This window comes from Anastrepha ludens, chromosome 4, assembly GCF_028408465.1.
Source record: "Anastrepha ludens isolate Willacy chromosome 4, idAnaLude1.1, whole genome shotgun sequence".
Lineage (NCBI taxonomy): Eukaryota > Metazoa > Arthropoda > Insecta > Diptera > Tephritidae > Anastrepha > Anastrepha ludens.
Genome location: NC_071500.1, coordinates 57,528,040 through 57,551,757, shown reverse-complemented (window position 1 = coordinate 57,551,757; position 23,718 = coordinate 57,528,040). Strand labels below are relative to the sequence as shown.

Genomic DNA, 23,718 nt, shown 5'->3' with positions numbered 1-23,718 from the left:
TCTTAAAAAAAAGATAGGTGGCTTGTCAACAGGATTTTGGCTCTTCAGGACATCTGAAACGATTAAACTGATTATTATTCTGTAGCCTTGTCATTCTGGCAGATGCTACTTTCGTTTCTTTTCAACCCTAGTTTTCCATACTACATACATACCTTTTTTTCAAAAGTCCGCCATTTTGTTATTTTTTAAAGAAACTTCCCATTGTAGCACGTGCCAGAATGACACATTTGTAAACATTTAATTGCCCGTTCTATTGTAAAGCCCAATAAAGTTTTTGGACCTTGGACTGTATGAAAATACAGTGCAGGCTCCACTGGCTAGGTCATGTCATCCGAATGAATACAAACGCCCCGGATCTGAAAGTATTCGTTGCGGTACCGGCTGGTAGTAGCCGGCGTGCATCAGCTGCGCGAGCGGTCTGAAATTGGTTACACTTCGAATGCCGGACCCTGTACTCATACGCGGTCAAAATGAACAGATGACATTTAGCACTAAATATTTAATATCTTAATGCGAAAATTCCCTTCCAATAATGCGATACAAAACCGACTCATCCCTAACGCATTTGTTCTAATTTTGAAGTTCGCGGGAATTCCAATTTACATTCTTGACTCAGCGGCAAGAAAAATTACACAAAAGTGATTAACGGAAAATGGCGTACGAGAACTTATTACTTGTAAACTATAGAGCTGACTTATTTTTTTTATATATGTATACCATCGTATTATTTATGATATGTGCGGTTAATTAAAATATTTCCTAATTATTTTTTATTCCTTTTGTAATAGATATGCCTAATGAATATATGTATCTACATATGTATGTATGTTTTTCAATTACCGCCGCTATAAGAAACACAAGACGGTAATTATATATGCATGTATATCATCTCAACGAATGTTATTTTGCCGCTTTGAAAGTCAAGTTCATGATTTGTGATTTGTTTGGGGATAACGGGGCCCTATTTGCCTTCTCCACGTGGTTTTACAAGTTTGCTTCGTTTCAGATGAGAGTATAGTTTGTAAATATTTGCAAATGTACTTATAATTATCTTAACCCTTTTACACACAGTAGTGCCCTATAGCACATTTTCTTCCCCTTGCCATTCTTATTCTACTATTCTTCAACTAAACTCAAACTAATTAGTCCTGATTGGGTATAAATTGAGGAGGTTCATACAAGTTTCGTTGATATCAGAATAAGCGAACTTTTTTTTTGAAAAAGGGAGGGCAAAAATTCAATGAGCTTCACCATCGATGAGCGAATTCTAGCAGCGAACAGATCGAATGCGTCGTTAACGAAACTCTTCAAATCAAAACTACTAAACAGACAATGCAAATTGACTGTATAAAACCATCATTAGACCAGTATTATGCTCTGCAGCTGAATCGTGGACGCTAATTGAAGCAGATAAAACAAAACTGCAAGCCTTCGGACGAAAAGTACTCAGAAGAATTTTCGGAGCAATCAAAGATCACGGCGAGTGGCAGATAAGATGGAACGACTAGCTAGATCAACTGATAAAGAGTGAAAATGTTATACGTTTCATCAAAGCGCAGCGGTTAAGATGGCTGGGTCACATTACAAGAATGGACCGTACGAGGGCGCAGAAGAAAATCGTAGAAGCGAGAGCGTTCAACACTAGAGCAAGAGGAAGGCCGAGAACAAGATGAACCGACGAACTTAAGGACGGCATCAAGAAACTTAGGATAATGAACTGGAAAAAAGGCTCAAGCGTTCGAGACGTACGGAGGTCCCACGTGGAGCAGGCCAATGCTCACAAGGAGAGTCAAAAGATGAAAGATGAAAAAGTAAAAAAACAACGATGTGGCAATTCACAATTATGGTAAGTGCAAATAACCTGAAATCACAGTATTAGGCAAATAAATACATTTTGTTGTCGAGATTTTACAATTTTGTGCCTTGATTCTCAAAGATGCCTGCTGCTTTGTTTGCATCCTCATGGGATTTTTATCTTAAGAATCACTCTTACAAAGAAATACATGTATCATAAATGTTTGATAACATTTTGAAGACATCCGGTATAAATTCTCCGTTTTGCGCAGAAGACAGTTTATGTCGGAGTAAATACGAGAACAGCGAGTTATCCGATCAAAACGGCTTCTAGACAGAATTAAACCCCCTGAAGCGTCTTAGATGTTATGGTTTTTTTCTGGGGAAAAAAATGTTGACCAAACCCCAAAGATCAATAGCAGAACTGACCAGAGTGTCAGGCGGTTATGTATCCAATCCTACAGAGGCTCCAGTTGTCGTGCACAAGAAGTTTCTAGTTGCAGTTGTTATGGTTTTAGGTGTTGTGAGCAGCAAAGGGCATGCCATCCCACCACACTTCTTTACTCAAAGATTTTGAGTGAATTCTGCTGTATTTATCGAGGTTCTAGAGACAGTAATAAAACCATGGATTGATAGTGTACACTGTAACAGCCCATACATCTTCAGAAAGACTCTGCGCCTGCACACAAAGCGATGGCGACACCAGAATGGATGGCTGAACATTTCCATGACCACATAGCATCGAACTTGTGGCCGCCTAACTTCGGATCGAAAAGATTATTGCTGCTAATGAAAATTTTATTAAATAATTTTATAGGTATATAATAAGTTAATGTTGTGTAAATAATTCTTCAAGTTTCCTTAAATTTTGTTCACGCACCCTGTACATAAGTAGAGGCAAAGGCAGAGTATAACAAAATTTGTTCTATTAATTATGGATGAAAATCAAAAAAATAAAAATTAAATTAAATTCTATTAATCTAGATTGCTTTCGAGTAATGTTTTAAAACTCATAAACCTGTACATAGTTGTCTTTGAAATGGTTATCCCTACATGAAATTCAAAAACAAACAACAGTTTAGGGACAAATCGCGCATGAGCGGGTTAATTATTTCTCGTTTGGTCGTTAAGTTGCGCTTAAGTGCTTTGTTTTGTCTTTTCTGATTGCTCCTCAGCTTTAGCGCTGATTTTGATTACATATAACCGGTTCGGTGCTTACCAGAAAGCAGTCAAGTTTCGCAGATCGTAGTGTTAACATTTTTAATCCACTCAATAAAATGGTGCATAGTTGTTGTATATGGACAGGTGAGTGCCAAAGATAAAAGGAGAGAAGTTCATATTATTCAAAATCCTTTAATTTTCTACATACTTAGGTGTTTTTATATTAACTACCGTCACGCATGGAGCACCACAAGAACAAAGACATCAATCAGACGACACCTCACAACGGCTTAGGCGACAAATCTTCCCCAGTGATTTTGGTGCGAACAGCGATCCACTTTTCTTCCCAGCTCCAAATATTTTCAATATAAATCCATTTGCTCGACCGCAATTTAACCGTCCAGGACCTGGGCAACCGTTGATATTCAGCAATGAGGGGCAGCAAACACCTAGTCAAACAACAACGCCAAGGACACAACAATCATCTAACATTGGTGATTCGGATGTTGTTTTTATAAATAATCGACCCATGGTTGCTACCATGGCGCCATTCACAGCACGCACTACAGCTTCGCCACAATTTTTAAACTGTTTTGGCAGCTGTCCCACTACCTCGGAGTATAATCCGGTATGCGCTAGCAATCAGCAGCAATACCAGAATCAACAAAAGTTCGATTGTGCGCGACGTTGTGGCGCAGGTGAGTAATTTGTTTACATATATTGTATGAAGATATATGTATGTACTTATATGCTCATACATAGAAATATTCTCTCATACATTTATTTATTTAATAGTTGGTTTTTAGTGGAAAAAAAATTCAGTTAAACGCATGTTAATTCAAATATAGGGTGCTTCAACCGGCGATTTCTGCTTTTCAAATAGCTGTCCCCTTGCTTTTCTATGCGTCCAAATTGATTTGAAAATTTTGTTTAAGATGCAATCAGGTTAAATATAGAAAATGTTACAAAAAAATTAGCCTACAGTGGAGAACATAACTGAGTGCATGATATTTTATTACTATTTGCAATGTTTGTAGAGCTAGATATTTTTTTAATTTTTTTTTTTTTTTTTAACCAAAACCCTTTAATCAGACCTTCAAAATCAAAATTTTCCAAAGAATTATGTACACGGTAGATACGCAGCGGTTAACTCTTCATATTGTATTACAATAAGTTAATGTTGTGTAAAAAATTCTTCAAGATCCATTAAATTTTATTCAAAACAAAAGTTCACTTGTGTTACCCTCAAGTTATCGAGAAACAATGTACGCACCTTTTTTACATTTTGAATAAAAAGAAAAATAAAAAAGATTTTCGTAATTCGGAAATGAGCGCGAAATGTCATAATCTGCTTGGCGAACGAAAATGGAACTATGTTCCTTACTGTATACTAATAATACTTACTATTTATATATTACTTGATTTTAAAAACGAAAAGCCTTGCAATATAAAAAAATTACTTCATTGTTCAACAATTTAGACTGAAAATTCTTGTTCAGATGCATGTATACTCGTATACAGGGTCCGGCACCCGAAGTGTAACCAACTTCAGACCGCTCGGGCGTCAGCTGTCTGTTGGAAAGGTAACAGGCAAAATTGATAGTTCAGGTATTGTTTATAAGCGCGCGGAAGCATTTTGCCGAGAGTAAAAGGAAAAAAGAAAACCAGTAATGGATTTCAAACGTAATAGTGTGATTGCATTATATTCGGCTGGAAAATCACAGCCAACGATTGTTCATGAGCTCGATCACCTCAAAGTAAATAAAGTTTTTGTTTGTCGCACCATTACTCGTTACAATAATACTGGTAACATCGCAGAACTTCGATTGCAACGTCACATGAAATGGTTCAAAGTGAAAAAGCGACTTGAGCGAAGTCCCCGACGAAGTGCAAAATTGAGCATATTCGTTAACTCCCAAAATGATAAGGTTTATATGACAGACCATTCATACCCGAATTTGAGTCATCGATTGGCCACCAGGAAGCAGCACCCACTACAGGTAATGGTGTGGGCCCCTGTAAACGCAGATGGCGCTCTCCAATCGTTTTCATCCTGCCTGGCGTCAAGGTAAATGCGAAATATTATCGAGAAAGTATCCTGGAGGTTGCTTTCAACCCGCGGGCAGACAAATATTTCGGTGGCAGACCATGGAGGTTTCAACAGGACTCGGCACGACGTCTCACAAAGCTCGAGTGAACCAAGAAGGGATAAAACTTCATAACGTCCACACAATGGCTCTGAAATGCACCAGGCGCGAAAGCGGTGGATGATTCTCTGTGGGCCATTTTGGAGAGCAAGGACCGAACGAAAAGATTCACCAGTCTCGAGGCGCTGAAAAAAGTCATTGTCTGCGAGTGGGCCAAAATACCTACAAGCCACATTCGGGCAGCTTTCAATTCGTTCCTGGACCGTTTCAAGGCCATAATCAAGGCAAAAGGTGGTCATATCGAGCAAAATTGAATTGATTCTTAATTTTGTATTATTTTCACAAATTTTTTACTTTGTATTGAAAAAAGTAATTTTCCAAACTAAATGTATGGCTTTTAATTTGTTACACTTTGAGTGCCGGACCCTGTGTGTATATTTTAATTATACATACCTGTTACCTTTCCATGGTCAACTGAATAATGTCATTAAATTTTGACTTTACAAAACCAAGAATTATTTGCCATTACCTTGCATTTTTTGCTTACTTACCTTTACCTTGCATGCATCTTGTACGCATGAAAACATTTTAAACACTGCCTACTTAAATTAAGTATAATCAATATTATTACATATGTATATGTACCTACAATTTTCATCATTCTCATTATTATCCCTGCAGACATCCAAATCGTGCGACGCGGCAGCTGTGAAGGTCTATTTCCCATGCAACGCGGATAATAGCATTATAAGTTATACTTATGCACATTTATAGACTTAAACTTTATGTATGTGTGCATAAGTGTTTGTAAGTATAGGTATATGACCGATGTGTACATATGTATGAAATCTTGGGGCAATCGAACTGATTTGCTGAATAATTTTTCCCCGCAAAAATAATGCATGCAGAATTTTTTTAAGTTGGAGTATATGTACATATGTATGTATGTATGTATGCATGTGTATGCATGCATGTCTTGTTAGGCTAGCCAATAATCAATATAAATACATATATTGTGATACCTGTTATTTTATGATGCAAGTTGCTAATTCTTTTGGTTTTTGTTTTTTGTGCTTATACATATTCCGGAATTCGTTAAACTAGTTTTGTTAAGATATGTGAAAAAATCAAATAAAAGCAAACAAATAAACTAAATAAAAAATAAACAAAAAACAAAGATTATTTAACCAGCATATACGCGTAAGTAAAAAGTATATGTTAGTATTCTGAGCTCGTGAGCTTCTTATTATATTATTTAATTTTTTATATAGTATTTTATTTTTAAAAGTTGTAGAATCAGAATCAAAATTGTTTACCATAGATGGGGCCACTTCATTATACACATATTTACAGCATTACAAATAGTAGTAATCAGTTTCTTTCAGTAATCAGTAAAATAATATTTTTACTGCAATTTTGTTCAGTAATCAACAAAAGTTTTCTGTTAGTTTGCATTAAATTGCAATATGAGTAAAAAATTATATTCACTGCATTTTTATTGCTACTGCAAAGTGTACATCTATGCTGGATCAATATTGTTTGAATCAACCGATAACTACCTAACTTGTCTCTGGATAAGACCCAACCATGTAGTATTTTAAAAACATGTTTAATGGATTTTAAAAACACGGCATGGAATTCAACCACAGCACTACATAGACCGGAGTTCAGGGTAAGGAGATTAGTTAAAAAATCCAATGTTTCGTAGTTTCTATAATATTGTTTGTTTCAGAATCGGTCCTTTCATCCAGCCTAAATGAAAATGCACTTTTATCCCTTGATGCTAGCTGGCGCTTGATAAGGCACGGCAGTTGTTACACTTTGTACTTTAATACGATTCGAGTGCTTGTCGTTTATCTTTGCAATACCTGAATTAAACAAAGGTAACAGGACATCCATTAGAAGTATAAGAATATTCGAGTCTTCAATTAAGAAATTAATATATATCGCATTTTTTGAATAGCACCCTACAAGCCAACAACAGTTATTACCTTTTTATAATGTAACATTTTTGATCTCTTTGGTTAAAAGTATTTTGCGACCCTGATATATTGTTGAAACCTTTTTTTTTCTTTGGAAATATATGGCGACCCTGAAAAGGGCTTAAAAAGACTTATCTGGCTACCCTGAAAATTAAATTATTAAAGCATTGGTCGGCCGCCGTAACCGAATAGCTGGTGCCTGACTACCATTCGGAAGACGTAGGTTCGAATCTCCGTGATACACCACAATGAAGAAAATGTTTTTTCTAACAGCGGTCGCCACTCGGCACGCAATGGCAAATCTCCGAGTGAATTTCTGCCATGAAAAATCTCCTCATAAAAAATATTCGGAGTCGACTTAAAACTGTAGGACACACCATTTGTGGAAGAAAATCAAGACGCACGCCACAAATAGGAAAAGCTCAGCCGAACACCCAAAGAGAGTGTAAGCACCAATTTTATATATAATATACCCCATGAACACAAAGTACCAGGAATGTTTAAATAAAATAAAACAGAGTTAAATTTCAGTCAAATTTATTTTATCTCCTTCAAAATATGACCCGTCTGAAGCAACACACATGTGCCAACGTTTAACCCAGTCCTCTATGCACTCCGACGAAGGGATGCAGGCGGACGAAGGCATGGCCTTCAGCTCCTTCGTCGCATTCTTTTTGATCTCCTCTATCGACTGAAATCTCCTTCCACGAAGTGATAACTTCAACTTGGGAAACAAAAGGAAGTCGAACGGGGTCATAACAGGTGAATGTGGTGCTTGCACGATGATATTTACTTGCTGTTTGGTGTTTGGTGAAATAATCCAGCACAATTTGGGATCGGTGCGATGGCGCGTTATCATCACGCAAAATCCATAAATTGTTTGCCTACATATCCGGCTGTTTACGACGTATAGCATATCTCAAACGCTTTAAAACGGATAAATAATATTTTTTATTGACTGTCTGGCCCGATGGAAGTTACTCATGGTGCACTACGCCTTGGCAATCGATGAAAACAGTCAACATCACCTTCCCTGTACCATTTGATCATAGGGTACATACTTAAAGCATTTAAAATATGTGATAACAATTATAAAGTATACATATTTGTGAATATATGGTACATATCATGCTGAAAATACTTTTACAGGTGAGGCCAATAGCAGACCATTAACCGCCTCTTAGCGATTTTGACAGAATCAGCTGATAGGCTGACGAAACAGGAAATGTGTTTACAAAAAAAACTGAGGCTGTGCTGGTGATATACGAAAAACGTTAATCCAATGTCACTTCGACTGATTGGTCGAAATCGGATTAAAGTTGTGATGCAAATTTCGGCTGGCTATAAGATTGTGTTAGAGATATACGAACAAAATCAACACAGTCCACGCTCATTTTACTTCGTTGCTGTTCGGACGAATGTGTGAAAACATGTGAAATGATTGGACAGAATTCGGCTGACTTAGTGTTAGTGATATACGAAAAAAATCAACACAATAACTACTAACTTATGTTGTTTAGTTGCCATCTGAAGAATGACTGATCGAACGAGTGTGTGAATACATGTGAAATGATCTTACAGAATTCGGCCGCCGTATCTACCTTATGACGTGGCACCCGAAGTCTCCCTCATAGATTTTTTATCCACCATAGTTACTGGCCAAACCTAGTAAATCTATCATCCTTGGGAATATATGATGAAAATCTTTTCACCATGCATTTCACGTATTCACACAGTCGTCCAATCAGTCGTTGCTCAGGCAGCAACGAAGCACGAAGTGGGTGTAGACTGTTTTGATTTGTTCCGTATATCATCAACGCAATCTCAGTTTCTTCGTACACAAATCGCTGCCATGACACCGGTTACGTCAGCCAATAAGCTGATTCTTTCAAATTCGCTGAGAGCTGGTTAACGGTCTGATCCTGGCCAGGCCTCTATAAATCTTTTCACCATGGAGTATGATATTCTTCTTGATGTTGTTTCACAAATGGAGGGAACGCACGGCAGATATTTTTTATGGGGAGCTGTGACAAAAATTGGTCTCATCCAAAAAGATGATGTTTTGAATAAAATCCCGAGCTCCGTATTTACAACCTAAACGTATACGTTAACAAGCAAAACTGCAGAATTTGAGGTGCTGAAAATTCAAATATTATTCATGAAAGACCTATGCGCCGCAACGAGTCACAGTTTGGTGTAGTTTTTAGGCTGGTGGAGTCATTGGACCGTACTTCTACGAATATGATTTTGGTAACGCTGTCACGGTGAAAGGTTAAGATTATCGTGGCATGATAACAAACTATGTACGGCTCGAATTAGATGCCAAGAACTTCTTAGACAATATGTCTTGTCACGCAACGCATGAAACTCTATTGAGAACGAAACTCCCGGAATTCAATATTTCACGAAACAACGAGGTCAAATGGCCGTCGAAACCTTGCGATTCGGCAACATTAAACTTTTTTCTCTGAAGCTACTATGTATTCCAATAATCCCGAGACGATTCCAGAGCTGAAGAATGAAGTCATATGCATTATAAATGATATACAGTTCAAATTTTGCCTAAAAGTCATTAAAATTGTTGATTTACGCGCCCTGACGGATTTGAAATATAGGTAGATAGTAGAGTATAGATAAGGTTGCTTTAAAAATACATACATAAGTTAAGTATCAAGAAGGTACATTTAGCAATAAATAATCACAGTCCGCAAGTTTTGTTGCTCGTGGTAAAGTTACACAACAAAGGAGAATCGAAAAGCTCTTTTTCTGATTAAAAATTTATAGAAATAAATTTTAAAATCAAAAAAATTACAAAAAGTCCTGTAAATAAAGGGTGATTTTTTAGCTATTCTCTTTTTAAAGAGTTGTTTAAAGCTGACGCACGTTTCGTGTTTTGTTTCACTGTCAAACATCTTCAGTTTGTTCTATCATTTAACCATGAATCGTCTTACAAACGAACAACGCTTGCAAATCATTGAATTTTATTATAAAAATGCGTGTTCTGTTAAGAAAGTTTAAGATCCACTTATTAGCCTACATAACCTTGAAGTGATACAAGTTATCTTCCTCATTGATTTTCTGGAAGCCCTATAAATATTGACCCCATTTAACCTCTTTCAAATTAGAAAATATAGATGGAGTGTTATTTAATGAGTTATTGACAATTGATTTCAAATTGCGATTTTTCGCATTTTAAGAGTAATTCCACTTTTCTTTAGGCATCCTCGGTATAAAAAAACGATATGTTTGAAATATGGCGAAAAGAACGTTCATAAAAAGAAAAATTGGATGCCCTTTTTTTATTATGTGTTTGGAAAAAATAAGGGCATTAATATTTCTGTGTATTCAAATGCTACCAAATCGCCACTTCAACTTACTGCGTATGAGGCTTTAGCTTTCCTTCTTTGAAATAATTTTTCAAAAGAGCAATACAACGCAATACGTACGTAAATAAGTTAAAAAACTGCGACATTTATCCACACTGTTCTAAAATTATATATATATACATATAATTGGCGTGTACACCTTTTTGGGGTGTTTGGTCGAGCTCCTCTTCCTATTTTTGACGTGCGTCTTGATGTTGTTCCACAAATGGAGGAACCTACAGTTTCAAGCCGACTCCAAACGGCAGATATTTTTATGAGAAGCTTTTTCTAAAATTACAGCCGCTAAATTCAAATGCCGAACTCAGGGTATAGAAACAAATGAGACCCTTGTAAAAGTTTCATTGCAATCTATTTCAGAGCATACGGCTGAAAGAATTGTTGATATGCAAAAAGAACTTTTTCAAGCAGTAGTGGTAGAAGAATGCACAGATTTTTTAAGCTCTGAATTATTATTAAGCTATGGATTTGATAGTAGCACTTGTAATTGCGAAGAATTTAATCTTAACACCCAAGACGATGAAACTAATGAAAGTTAAAATGTCATATTTAATTTTAATTTACAAAATGAATTAGATTTAAGTAATTAATAATGTTTTATATAATTAAAAAAAAAATAAACGAATTGTCACGTTTAAATTAATTTTTGCAGAAGGGTTAATTTTAATTTATGTCCGTTTTTAGTGTATTAATTTTTTTTTTAAGATTTATTCTTACTAGTGAATAGCGGACTAGTTTTAGTTTGAATATCATGATTTTCTAGCTGCAATTAATTTTGCACAGAAAAAGTAGTTATTTGACCTATAGTGCTATGTGGAAAAACGTAACAAACTAAGGTATAAGTATGTTCAAATTTATTTTTCGTTAATTAAATTTATCATGAATTCTATGAAAAAAACTCATTTTTTGCTTAGGCAACTTTATTAGCTTCATATTGGCGAAAAAATTCACAAAATATAATTCTTGGATCATGTCAAATAATTTTTTTCTTTTAACATCACACGTAGCAATTTCCGCTAAAAACTTTTTTTGTACCATATATGAATTTACTTATGATATATATGAATTACTTAAGTACTTAATTCTGATTTTCAACAAAAAAATCCCAGTGTGTGCTACTTATTTACAATGCTTAAGAAATACCGTAGAAAATTACGCTTTCCACGAAATCATGTTTTTATGCATGTGATGTATAGAATAAATAATTATCATAATATTCAAGTCTACTAAAAACTCAAGAGATAAGAGGCTTATCTGGTTTCTTTAAATATTAATAAGCGATAGCAATTAGCGAGATACGAAAAACCCCTACATTTTACGCACAAAAAACAAAATAATGAAAAGGAAGATTCTGCCGAGATTTTTATCGAATTTTGTTTGGGTGTACGAGTACATACTACAGGGTCCGGCACTCGAAGTGTAATCAATTAAAAAGACCATACATTTAGTTTGGAAAATTACTTTTTTCAATGCAAAGTAAAAAATGTGTGAATATAATATATTACAAAATTCAGAATCAATTTAATTTTGCTCGATATGACCACCTTTTGCCTTGAAAGGGTCCAGGAACGAATCACAAGCTGCCCGAATGTGGCTTGTAGGTATTTTGGCCCACTCGCGGACAATGGCTTTTTTCAGCGCCTCGAAACTGGTTAATCTTTTAGTTCGGACCTTGCTCTAAAAAATGGCGCAAAGAGAATAATTCATCGCATTCGCGTCAGGTTAATTTGAGAGCCATTGTGTGGGCGTTATGAAGTTCGGAAATTAACCGATTTCGGTCAGACGAAGCAACTCCTTCACTCTCTCAAGTCTGACATGTTGCTGATTTGGTGTGAGATCATGCGCCTTATGGATATTGTAAGGAAGGCTTGACTTTGAGATAATTTTTCAGTATGCGGTAGATGCCACGGTCAGATATTTTCAGTTCTTTCGCCATTTGATTGGCACTTCGTTGCCAACTATAATGCAATCGTTCATTACTGATTTTCTCTTTTCGCGTTTACTCTCGGCAAAATGCTTCCGCGTGCTAGTAAACAATACTCTGGGCTGTCATTTAGCCAACTAACAGACAGCCCAACTAATAGGTGCCCGTGCATCAGCTGCACGTGGGGTCTGAAGTGGGTTACACTTCGAGTGGCGGGCCCTGTGTACAAGCAAATGTGATAAAAATTACGTATTTTGTTTCCAACAACACTTAGTAAAAATTCAAAGCTTAAACGAAACGTTAACTCTTACGGCCATGGCCATGGCTCTAAAGCCGCCAACAAACGGAAAACAAATCCGAACAATCGGTAGAAACTCATTTTGCCACACACGTGTGAATTTGTTGAAAATTTTAGTTTCACGCGTTCGTTGCTGAGTGTACATCGAGCACGAAAAAAAATGATTGTCATGTATGGTATTTATTTGTGCTTGAAAAGAAGTGGGAGAGGAAGATTTTTTTCACACTTTCTATATTAGTGATTTTTCTAATAAAATTTGCCACGACTTTTATTTTATATTTCTGTCTGTATATTCATCGCTCTTATGTTTCCACAATGATGGCTGGATTTTGAACAAATATTTGCGGTCCTCATTCAATTATTTATTTATTAGAAATATAATTATGAAGGATTGTTTGTGGCCCGCTTTAAGTATATTGAAATTGTAAAACTGATGCCATGCATTAAAAGGAACTGTATAAAATTATTTAGAATTCAAATAAATGGATGAAATCTAGAGATAAGGAACAAAAAAACTATTTTGAGCATTTATGACTACCCTGCAGGGAAAGCCTGAACTATGGAGTTCAATTTGTTTCTCAAATTTAATTCAACGCATGAGAACCACCCTAGTTTAAACATTATATTTATTATTCTTCAACAGGCCAAAAATAAATTGCCTTTCAGCATAAGGAACTACTTATAGGTATATTATGCGTTATATGTGGAATCTAACGCATACTTTGGATTTAACATTTTTTTTTTGTTTTTTTTTTGTTTTTTTTTTTGTCGTTTATTTGCAATCTATTTTTAAAATAATAAGCAAATTATCTAACTATTAACAATTTGACTTATATTATTGAGCTCCATTGAGGTCAATAATGATATATATGTATACTACGATTAATGTACACTTATATTCAGACTTATATGTTAGATTTTAATACATTTTAATATTAGATTTATCTATTAGGTTCTGAATGGAATGTCTAATACATGATGTCTTTTAAGTCTATTAATTTCATTAGTTTCATCAAGTAATGCAATTGCTAGCGGGTTATCGTGATAACTTAATCTCTGTAAATATTTTGTGGTAATTTTTTTAATTCCATCTTTTATAAAGGGAATTTTTAGATCAGTATGTATGGCTTTATTTGTGACGAACCAGGGTGCACTTGTGATAAGCCTTAAAGTTTTTGACTGATATCTTTGCAGAATTTCTATGTTAAAATTGCAAGCAGTTCCCCACAGTTGTACTGCGTAGGTCCATACTGGCTTTAGTATAGCCTTATATATTAATATTTTTTTATTTAGATTAAGTGTTGATTTTGGTCCTAGTAGCCAGTAAAGTTTGTTTGTTTTTATCTTTAACTGGGTTTTTTTTGCTTGAATATGGCATTTCCAGGTTAGCCGTTTATCCAAATGTATGCCAAGGTATTTGACCGTATCATGTTTGGGAATTATATTACCATTTAGATAGAGTGAAGGGCATTCTTTCCGTCTCAATGAAAACAAAACATGCACAGATTTGTTTGTGTTAACTTTTAATTTCCATCGGTCCAGCCACGTCTGTATCTCGTTTAGTTCTATCTGAACTAGATTGGTGGCATCAATTGGGGACGGACTTGAAGCTAGTATAGCGGATTGATGCAGATTATATTCTTAACACGAACTAATGCAATCTATATATCAATGATGCAGATATCCCTTCCTGCACTTCTAGGCCTTACAGATGACTTATATATACTTAGTCCTGCAATAAGTTCTGTTACAAAATAGATTCGTTACACAAGCCTTCGGACGATTAGGCCTTTCAGCTATTTGAACACGCACGGCTTCGATGGATATTGGCATCCCTGCTCGAACCATAGATTGTTTGAGACTCTCCAAAATACTGTGAAGTCTTCGACAGGCCATGTTCCCCAATTCTGACCACAAACTGTAATCCAATGAATTCAGATCTAGACTTCCAGACGGCCAATCTTCTGCGGCTATGAATCCAGGAATATTGTTTCTTAGCCACTGGTGGGTGGTTTTTGTCTTATGGGCTGGAGCGGAATCTTGCTGAAAGATTAAACGCTCTCCATTGAAGAGAGTACTGCTCAACTACTCAACTGCTCCACCACGTCTTCTAAGACATCCTCCTGTTACACTCTTCTCCGGTCGTAACCCATTATTCGCAGAAATGAAGACAACTTTACATGGTACTCCCCACCAAAGCATTACGGAGGCTGGATGTTGGCCACACTGAGCTCTTGGAAGAACATTTTTTGTATCTTTAGAAGTTTTAGCATAAATTTTGTCATTTTGCTTATTAAAAACTTTTTTCAACAGTGAACATTTTCTCATCTGTGAAAAGAATATTTTCATGGCCGTTGACAGCGTGCCACCGAAGAAACTTATTGCATCTGTTGAGTCTAATTTTCTTCAAGCGCGTTGTCAAAAGATGACCCGTTGAGCGACGGAAGCCTTTCATATGATTCCTGCGGTAGTACCCCAGCCTAACTTGCTTGCTGAGCATACTACTACGCTCTTCAACCAGGAGCATAAGAGCTTCGTTGTGTAAATCTTGCTGAGGAAACATCAAAAGGCATCTAGTGGCTGTCCTGAAGGCAGTATTCTGACAGGTCTGAAGATTTGTCCACTGCGAATCACTAGTACCAGACGCCCGTCTAGCAGGGTAATTTAGAGCCGACTTGGCAATTCCCTTAAATGTCGACAGCAATATTTATTTGTCTTTGTCCTAAGTGCTGCCGACCTTGTTGCGGTTTTGGGCCTCTAAAGACCGATAAGGAGAACAAACTGCCAAAGAAGGCAGTCTTACAAGTCACTTTTTACATCTTCGTGCAAGATTACTCGTCATAGCCTAGCTACTGGTCCAGAGCTATAGGAAAATCAAAAAAACGAAAATATTTACGGTTTTGGCAAAGTAGGTCAGGATTTACTAAGTCAAACGCTTTAGAAAAATACAAAAGGCAGAGGAGAGTTAGATTATCATTGTCAAATTGTTTCCTAATGTCATCAATTATTTTCAACATGGCCATAGATCAGCTGTGTTTAGGTCTACACCTCGGCTGCAAGAAGAAGAAATTTGTAATGCCATTATGTGAGTCCCATACTATACTCAGTCCCATACTATACTGTAGCATCTGAATCGTATCGAATCAAGTACTAAACCCGAACTATCGAAAGGAATACAGTAGTTGAACACCTAATAGATATTATTTCGGAACTTGCACGTTTTCTTACAGGGTACAGGCATACACACATACATATGTATATTCTTGGCATTTATTGAGATTTGTATGGTAACCTTGTGAAAAATTATCAAAACCTTAATAGATTTGAGCATTCGTATTTTAGTAATTAACAGCATCCAGTGCGCGATAGAATTGTGTTGAAAAAATTATAAAGCTACCAAAAATGAAGCATTCAAGAAATGTTACGATTTTAGTGGGTAAATATTATTTATTAATATACACGTAGTTTATAAAATATGAAATTAAACATAGTGAAAGTAAAGACACAGCGACATAAATATGGAAATATTGCACACCCTCTTCAAAAAAGCTACAACTCAAAACTTGACATTTATAATGGACGGAAAACACTGTTTTTTAACTTATAAATTTTTTTAGAAAAATAAAACGTTGTTTACTGGGAAGAAAAGGTTTTCAAAAATCATATGAAAAAATGTTTTTAAAACTCGTTGGAAAAACAATTTTTTTTAATTTTGACACTTTTAATAAAATTTTCCCGAATTTATTATTTACATATTTTTATGTGTGTGTAAAGTAAATGAAAAAGATAGAGTTAAAACTCGGAAAAGGTGTGTTTTCAATAACCGGTAGTTTCCAGCGAACTTGAAGTGTCACAACACAAACAAAAATGTCTGTCAATTGAAGTGCAATACCATTGTAAAAAGGAGGCCTAACGATTTTTTCGACAATTTACAATAGAAAAATAGAAGGTCCGTGCATGAAAAACCAAAATGATAGAACAACTTTTTTCTAATAGAGGTCGCCCCTCGGCAGGCAATGGCAAACCGCCGAGAGTATTTCTGCCACGAAACTCATCTGCCGTTTGGTGTTGGTCCCTCCATTCGTGGAGCAAAATGAAGACACACGCCATAAATAGGAACAGAAGCTCGGTCAAACACCCAAAAAGGGTGTAAGCGCCATTTATAATCTGTCAGAAATTATTCATGAAGAATAAAAATATATATATTTAAAATTTCTTTTTACATAAAAGTATGTCCAAAACTAGGAGTCGCAATTACTCAATAAGCTGTGTAACCTGCATCGTTTTCGAGTATAGCCTGACATCTTCTCGGCATGCTTTGATGCTTTTTTGCGTAGCTCATCGTCAAAGAGGACCAGATTTTGCGAACTTTACGCACGAATTGCTTTAAATCGTGGGCTGGTTTTCCGGCAAGATGCGTTTTCATAGTTCCCCACACATTTTCTTGTTTTGTTGTTTTTCAATGTGTTTTTGATGAAGTGGGACGATTTTGATGATGTGGGACGGTAAGATATGTTCACCTCCTTCAGTCGACATTCGATGGTGATGATACTCACATCTATTCCCTTTTTAGCAAGAATTGTGCGTGCTTGGCGTAGTCACAAAGAAGAGTCTCGTTTAAAAAGTTGGACGCCACTTTATCCAGCTTTTTTGTCGTTACTCGCTTCAAGCCGCGTTTAGAAAAGTAACCAACATTTTTGTACACTTTATACCGCTTATTCCACATCACAAAAAACTTTTTTGATATTTTAATTACTTCTGCATCCGCGGCGTAAGATAATTTCGGCCCTTTCGAATGCGTGCATAAAAATACCGCCTCGAAACGCTTCGTGTACTTCTCACTCATTTTTGTTTGGTTGCGTTTACGTGAAAGTTTCGAACGACACTATCCTGAGTTAGCGCTAGCGTTGTAGCCCTTGAGTGGGACTATTACGCAGCAAAAAGCAGAACGAAATATATCTTGAACTTTTCAGCATTGATGGAGGTCTTGCTTTATAATTTTTTCAGCCTCAATGTGGAAACGATTTGCGTTTTGAAACATAATAACAAAATTTTCTCAAAGACATTAACTGCTTAAGGGGTTATATACCTTGTGTTTTTCAAAAAAATCAAAATAAATTTTATTTCTTTATCGTAAAGTGTAATCCCTTGAGAACATTTTCCAAAAATTTCATAGAGATCTGAGCAATAGATCGAAAGTTACAGCGTTTTAAATTGTGCGTCGTCACGTCCTGAGCGTACGGCCTCATGCGGCGCTTGAAACTTTAAACGCGATTATCTCAAAAACGTGTTTTTCCAAAAATGCTTTTGCGGTGGACGCGATTGCAAAAAAAGTATTCAACCGATTTTTATAATTTTTTTTTTAAATTGTTCGTAATTGATGTCGCCTCTTAGTGAACGATCAACTTTTTATGTATAAATTTTTATTTTGCAGATATGAATTTTTTAATGCCAATTTTAGGACTGTAGAAGTGGAGTTTTTTAAAAACATGTTCCTATTTTCACAAAAATCAAAATATTTAATATATTGATCGTTCACTAAGAAGATATAACCCTATACTAATGAAATCTTTTCGATTTTTTGATTTCAGTTGACTTGGGTGATTTGAATCGCGTCCACCGCAAGCCTCTTCCAAAAAAAGGGTCTTGGGGGGAAACGCCATAACTCCGCCATTTTTAAATATTTTTACACAAACAAAGCCTTTTTTTTTCTTTAAACATTGTAATATCCAATAATAAAAACTTTTATACAATAAAATTATTGCTACATATCTTTAAAAAAAACCCAACTTTCGCTAATTTCACCGGACCACAAGGTATATAACCCCTTAAATAAAAAGTTTTTTTTTTTGTGAAAGTTTTTAAATGCGAGATTTCATTTTTTTTTATTAAAATTATTATTGCCTTTTTCGCTATAAGCAAAAAAGTTTTAATTTCATTTTGTTTGGTATGCCGATTAAAGGAATTTTCTCTACCACCTAAGGATCCCCAATAGAATCATACCGTGCATCATCTAAAAATGTCCATGAATGAAATTAGGAAGCAATTAACAAGCTCGCTCATAACCACAGGTTTTGGGTTTATTGGATTCCTGGGCATAAATACAATAGGTGGAATAGCCAAAGGCGCGAGACTTGCAGGCGATCAAATAAGTCAGGTACTTAAACAGAACTAGAAAAACATTAAGAAAGGAAAAAGGCAGATGGTTTAGCTTAACCAATTGCAAGGTTACCAGGATCATGACAAGTATACTAAATCGGTTACATCGGTCGATAGAATGAACTGTAGAACTTTAATTGGTATGCTAACAGAGCAACAGAGCAAAAGAGTTTATTCGTTGGATTTCAAGCCTGATTTTTATCGGTGTTAATTAGCTTGCCATTTAGGCTCTCCAATATGTTGACGCGTCATTAAAGATGAGCGCGGTCTGGACTGGTCTTGATAGAAAACACCATTCCTGGTCGCTTCTGGTCGATCGCTTTCTTCAATCTGATCAGTTGCTAACAGTAATTGTCCGAATTGAATGTTTGGCTCGATGGGAGCAGCCCACAGGGCTGATATTTAGAACCGCTGCTTTACTATAGTATTGTATACTGTATTGAATTTATAAATGGCTGCATTCTCCGACCTTTTAGTTCGGCCGCATTGATACTAAGAATTTATCGAATTTTCTATTTTTTTACCTTTGAAATGTTGGAGTACACAACTGGATTCACCAAGTTTGAAACTGTCAAAGTACGTTTTTGGTCAGATGGACACGTCTTTCTGATACGTAAGTCGCCTTTGCTGACTGTTCAGTTTATCATTTTCAGTATTTTTTATGCAGGAGCATACCTTGAAGTACCTTGCCGACAAAATTTTGTAATGTAATGTTTTTGGCACAAAGAAATCAACTTCCTCTTTGCTCGATCTGGCACTTAAATCCGTGATATATCCCGAAGTGTTCTCTGCTTCAAGCCGTCTATGAAACGGAACCCACTCATATTTACTCAGGGAAAGTAATAGTTTTAGGCAACCGCTGTTTAGAACAGAAGTTGATAAGAAAAATGTATTCTACAATGGATTAAAATGTTTTAACGAGTCACCAACTCATATAAAAAATTCTGTTAACATGAAGACTTTCAAGAGCTTGCTATTTAATCACTGTAAAACGTTGCGGATTAGATAGAAACTAGACCCTTCCTTTCCAAGCAGTGGGAATCTGCATTGCATTAACTTGTTAAACTGTAAATTACGCTGTAAAAACTTGTAAACTATAATTTGTTTTATTGCACATATTTATATGCAGCAATATTATTATTGAACTATTTGTCACATAAGCATATAATTATATAAATTAGGTCTAAAGACCGTAATAAATAAATAAATAAATTAACCTATGCATAAGTACATTTATATAACGAAGAATAATCGATCCTTCTCATTTCATATGCAGCATTGCTATGTGTATCTTTGGCCCACCACATAGATGGTCTTCCCCAAGTTGGCCGCAACTGTTCGCATTCACGTCCCAACGCTTACAACAACCGTTGGCAGCAAAATATCCAGACTTCGCAAACGAACTGGCAGTCAAATGGAGGCTGGAATTGGCTCTTAGCAAATAATAGTGATTCCCAAATTAGCAACCGAAATAACTACAACTCAAACAGCTTGCCACGGAGGAATGACACACGCCAATTACTGGGCACTAATTATCAGCGACGAGGAGAACGACTCTGGTTAAATAATAACGAATCACATCCTTATATCCAAGTGCCTGGTTTCGGCAATCGTTCAAGTCCCGCAGCTGCTAAACAATCGAATAGCAGCGTTTCTTTGGGAACAAGTTGTACAGCTGGTTGGAGAGCTCCCTATCAAGAGCTGATTAATAATAATCGCAGCAGCAGCCAAAAATACGACAATTGGGCCCCTTTTCACCGAAACTTAGCTCAAGATATTTCAACCACTCGACAACCGATAAGAAGCAGTAACCATCAAGGTGGTCCAGCAACAGCTGGTACTTGGGATATTGGACGGTCCAAATATAATTCGACATCCGGTGGACAAATTTTCGGCGTCAGTTGGCATGTGCCTGGCAGCCCACTATCGCCCAGCTCAGGTTTTATTGCGCCGGCGAACCCGCATATTAGCGCGAATTGGAAAAGTGGTGCAGGCAATAACTCGTATCCCTTTGGGAATTCACGTGCTCCCAGTAATACCCAGCTGATTGGAAATAATGGCAATGCCCAAAATGCAACTTTTGGCAAAGGTGGTACAGGTCCCATTAACTCTGGTTACCCTGGCGCTGTCGCCTTGGGCAATGGACACAATAGCCAATCCCCCCATAGCGGTTTTATTGGTAGTTCGAGTTACGGGACACCACTAGCACCTTTGGCTGGTGGTGGTTCTTGGGACTCTAATGCATTACTAGCTAACGTAAGCTATCCGAATGGTCAACGGCAACCCCATTAAGTCCTTATGCTAATCTGTTTATTTGAGCATCTGAAGAATTTTCCCAAAATAATTAGTTATTTGTAAATGCATTTAAGGCTTAGATAGCATTGTTGCAATGGAATATGTATTAGCAAAAAATAAAAATGAAATAAAAACAATCATAAATATATTTGACTCATATTAGGTACGAGAGCGAAGAAGAGACAACCCCATAGAGTATTAATTTATTTAGTGTAAACCAAACACGTAAATTTTTCGAATGAAATGTGATCGGAGCAATAGAAAACTTGTAAAAGAGAGGCGCTAGGCGCTCAAAAATATTTTATCTACTGCTATATCAATACTGCTAAACCAGTGAAGCACTTTAAACTACGAGTTTTCGAAAATACCTTCCGAGGATTCAAAACTTAAAAACCTGAAACCTTCCGATTGCAGCCAGAGAAAACGAAAAAGTTTCGCCTTTCAGCTACTTGTGTCTGAAATTCGAGACTGAAGGCATTTGCTTTAGTAGTGTACTTCAGTTGTATTTTACGTATACAGAAAAGTCGATGAATATAAATAGTAAAAGTTTTAAGGCATGGAACTTTTCCCGCCCTTTATTATTAAATATTATTGATTATCTGTTTGAAGAGATCTAAATACTGACTTTGACGGGGGTGTGCAAACTGAAAATGCGTAATTTTTGATGAAAAAATACACATTCAATGTTTCTTCCGGTGTGGCACTACTGGCGAATGTTATAAAAATGCACATTTTTAAACGCTTTATGCTTCGTCCTCGAGGTATTTTGCATAGATGACGTATTTTGTGCCCTCTACTCATCCCAGTTTCCTTATTAAACTTCAGATAGAGCTCGGTCGGACTGAGCGTACGTCCTGGCGCCCAGGACTAAGTTTGGTCATGGACGATGTATGTGAGGAAAAAACCGATAGTCTTTTATTAAATTTAAGAAAAAAATAGTGTAAAGCTTAAAAGGACATATATTGTCAAAAGTTTAATATCAAAACGGAAAATACCCAAAAATAAGGGTATATTCAGAAACGCATTATAAATGCGCAGTAATTGCAGCGCTGGCAGCACTGCCAATGTGACAAGTGATGCAATTGATAGATTTGTTAACGATTTGCAAAAAGATTTGTTGCATTTATGAACGCGTTTTACACTAAAATGGAAGTATTATTGAGTTTAGTTGTTGACGATATATTTGAAGTAAAAAGTGATAGTTTTTTGCTAAATTAAAAAAAAAAAAGACGTGTAAAGCTAAAAAGAAGATCACATATAGTAAGATGTTCATTAAAACGAAAAATTCCCAAAAATAAATCTTTTTTCCTAGTCGCTAATGCTTTTTAATTTATTGTGATTGTAATTCATTACTTTTCCAATTTTCAAAAAAAAAAAACTATTTTTTTGAAACAATTAGAAAATTTTCGCTGCGCGATTTGCCCGTCTATTTTCAAATCTTTATTCACTTTTTTTATTTCTTCCGCCACCTTATTCCACAAAACACTCTTTTTCCTCCTCCCTGAAGCAAATTCACTTTCCATGCTCAGTCGGACTCTGAGAAGCAACTTTACTTCCGATGTACTTAGATAATCGCTAAAATCAAGAAAAATGTAATAAAATATTGGCCCCTATTATGAGTTACATTCGATCTTCGATATTCGCTGGTTGTCGAAGATCGAAAATCGAATGTCAATTTGGTATTATGAGCGGTGCAACCCTATCGAAATTTTCGTTGTTTGCCGAATTTAGAGTCGAATGCAATTTTGCTTTCGATCGTGTAGCGTATTGTGGGAAAACTTGTTAGAGTGTAAGTTGTTTGCGATTATTTATGGTTTTATAGTAACCAAATAATAAATATATACTAATTTTGTTAATATTATACAGGGCGAAAGTCGTGAGTACCCAACAACAATTAGAAAGGCGAACCCACAATTCGCAAAAGGGATTTGCACCAAACTTCAAGCAGCAAAAAAATGGGAGGAATTTACAACGAAGCTGAATTTGCTTGGAAACACCAGTGAGAACGGCAGCAAAATGGATTAATCTTAATAATGGTTTTTTTTTTGTGATGTTTATAGAAATACATTTTTATTTTCCCTTGGTAGGTATGGGCTGAAATACGTAGAGGAACTGAAATACATATTTTTTTCGAATGACGAATAATTGAACAAACAAAATTTATAACAAAAATAAAACAGAAACTGTGGCGTAAAGGTTTCTATTTAATACTTTTTAGATTTTTCTATAATATTCTAAGAATTTCATTTCTTATGTTTTCTACTTCTCCGTTATTTTACTCCACTTCAATATCTTCAGCACAGTGGGTTGAGCAAGTCCTAGCATACCTTCATTACCAATACTCAATTGGTACGATCCCTGAGCACAAAATCGCAGAACTGTGGCTAGCTTTAAAATATTTGGAATGGATTTGGCTCGGGTGCACTGCTGCAACTGGTTTTCTGTACTGGACAGTAGGTTCATAAACGCCTCTTTAGATAATCTAAAGTTCTATAAAAATCTGTAAGGAAATTTCTGTAATATTAAAAACGTCAACACATTTTGAAAATTCTAAACTTACTCAGTGGAAGCCATT

The 23,718-nt window shown here is 36.0% G+C and overlaps 2 protein-coding genes across 2 annotated transcripts; both read left to right on the top strand.

Moving 5' to 3' along the window:
• Window positions 1–3,019: 3,019 nt before the first annotated feature.
• LOC128861508 (uncharacterized) lies at window positions 3,020–6,264 on the top strand. The gene is made up of 3 exons (XM_054099678.1): window positions 3,020–3,099; window positions 3,168–3,653; window positions 5,784–6,264. Exons 1-3 carry the CDS (start codon window positions 3,072–3,074, stop codon window positions 5,840–5,842), a joined length of 573 nt encoding a protein of 190 aa, XP_053955653.1. The 5' UTR covers window positions 3,020–3,071; the 3' UTR covers window positions 5,843–6,264.
• Window positions 6,265–16,020: 9,756 nt separating this feature from the next.
• Window positions 16,021–21,296, top strand: LOC128862485 (uncharacterized protein MAL13P1.336-like). Its single transcript, XM_054101141.1, has 2 exons — window positions 16,021–16,125; window positions 20,125–21,296. The coding sequence occupies exons 1-2, from the start codon at window positions 16,092–16,094 to the stop codon at window positions 21,138–21,140; spliced, it is 1,050 nt and encodes a 349-aa protein (XP_053957116.1). The 5' UTR covers window positions 16,021–16,091; the 3' UTR covers window positions 21,141–21,296.
• The last annotated feature ends 2,422 nt before the right edge of the window (window positions 21,297–23,718 follow it).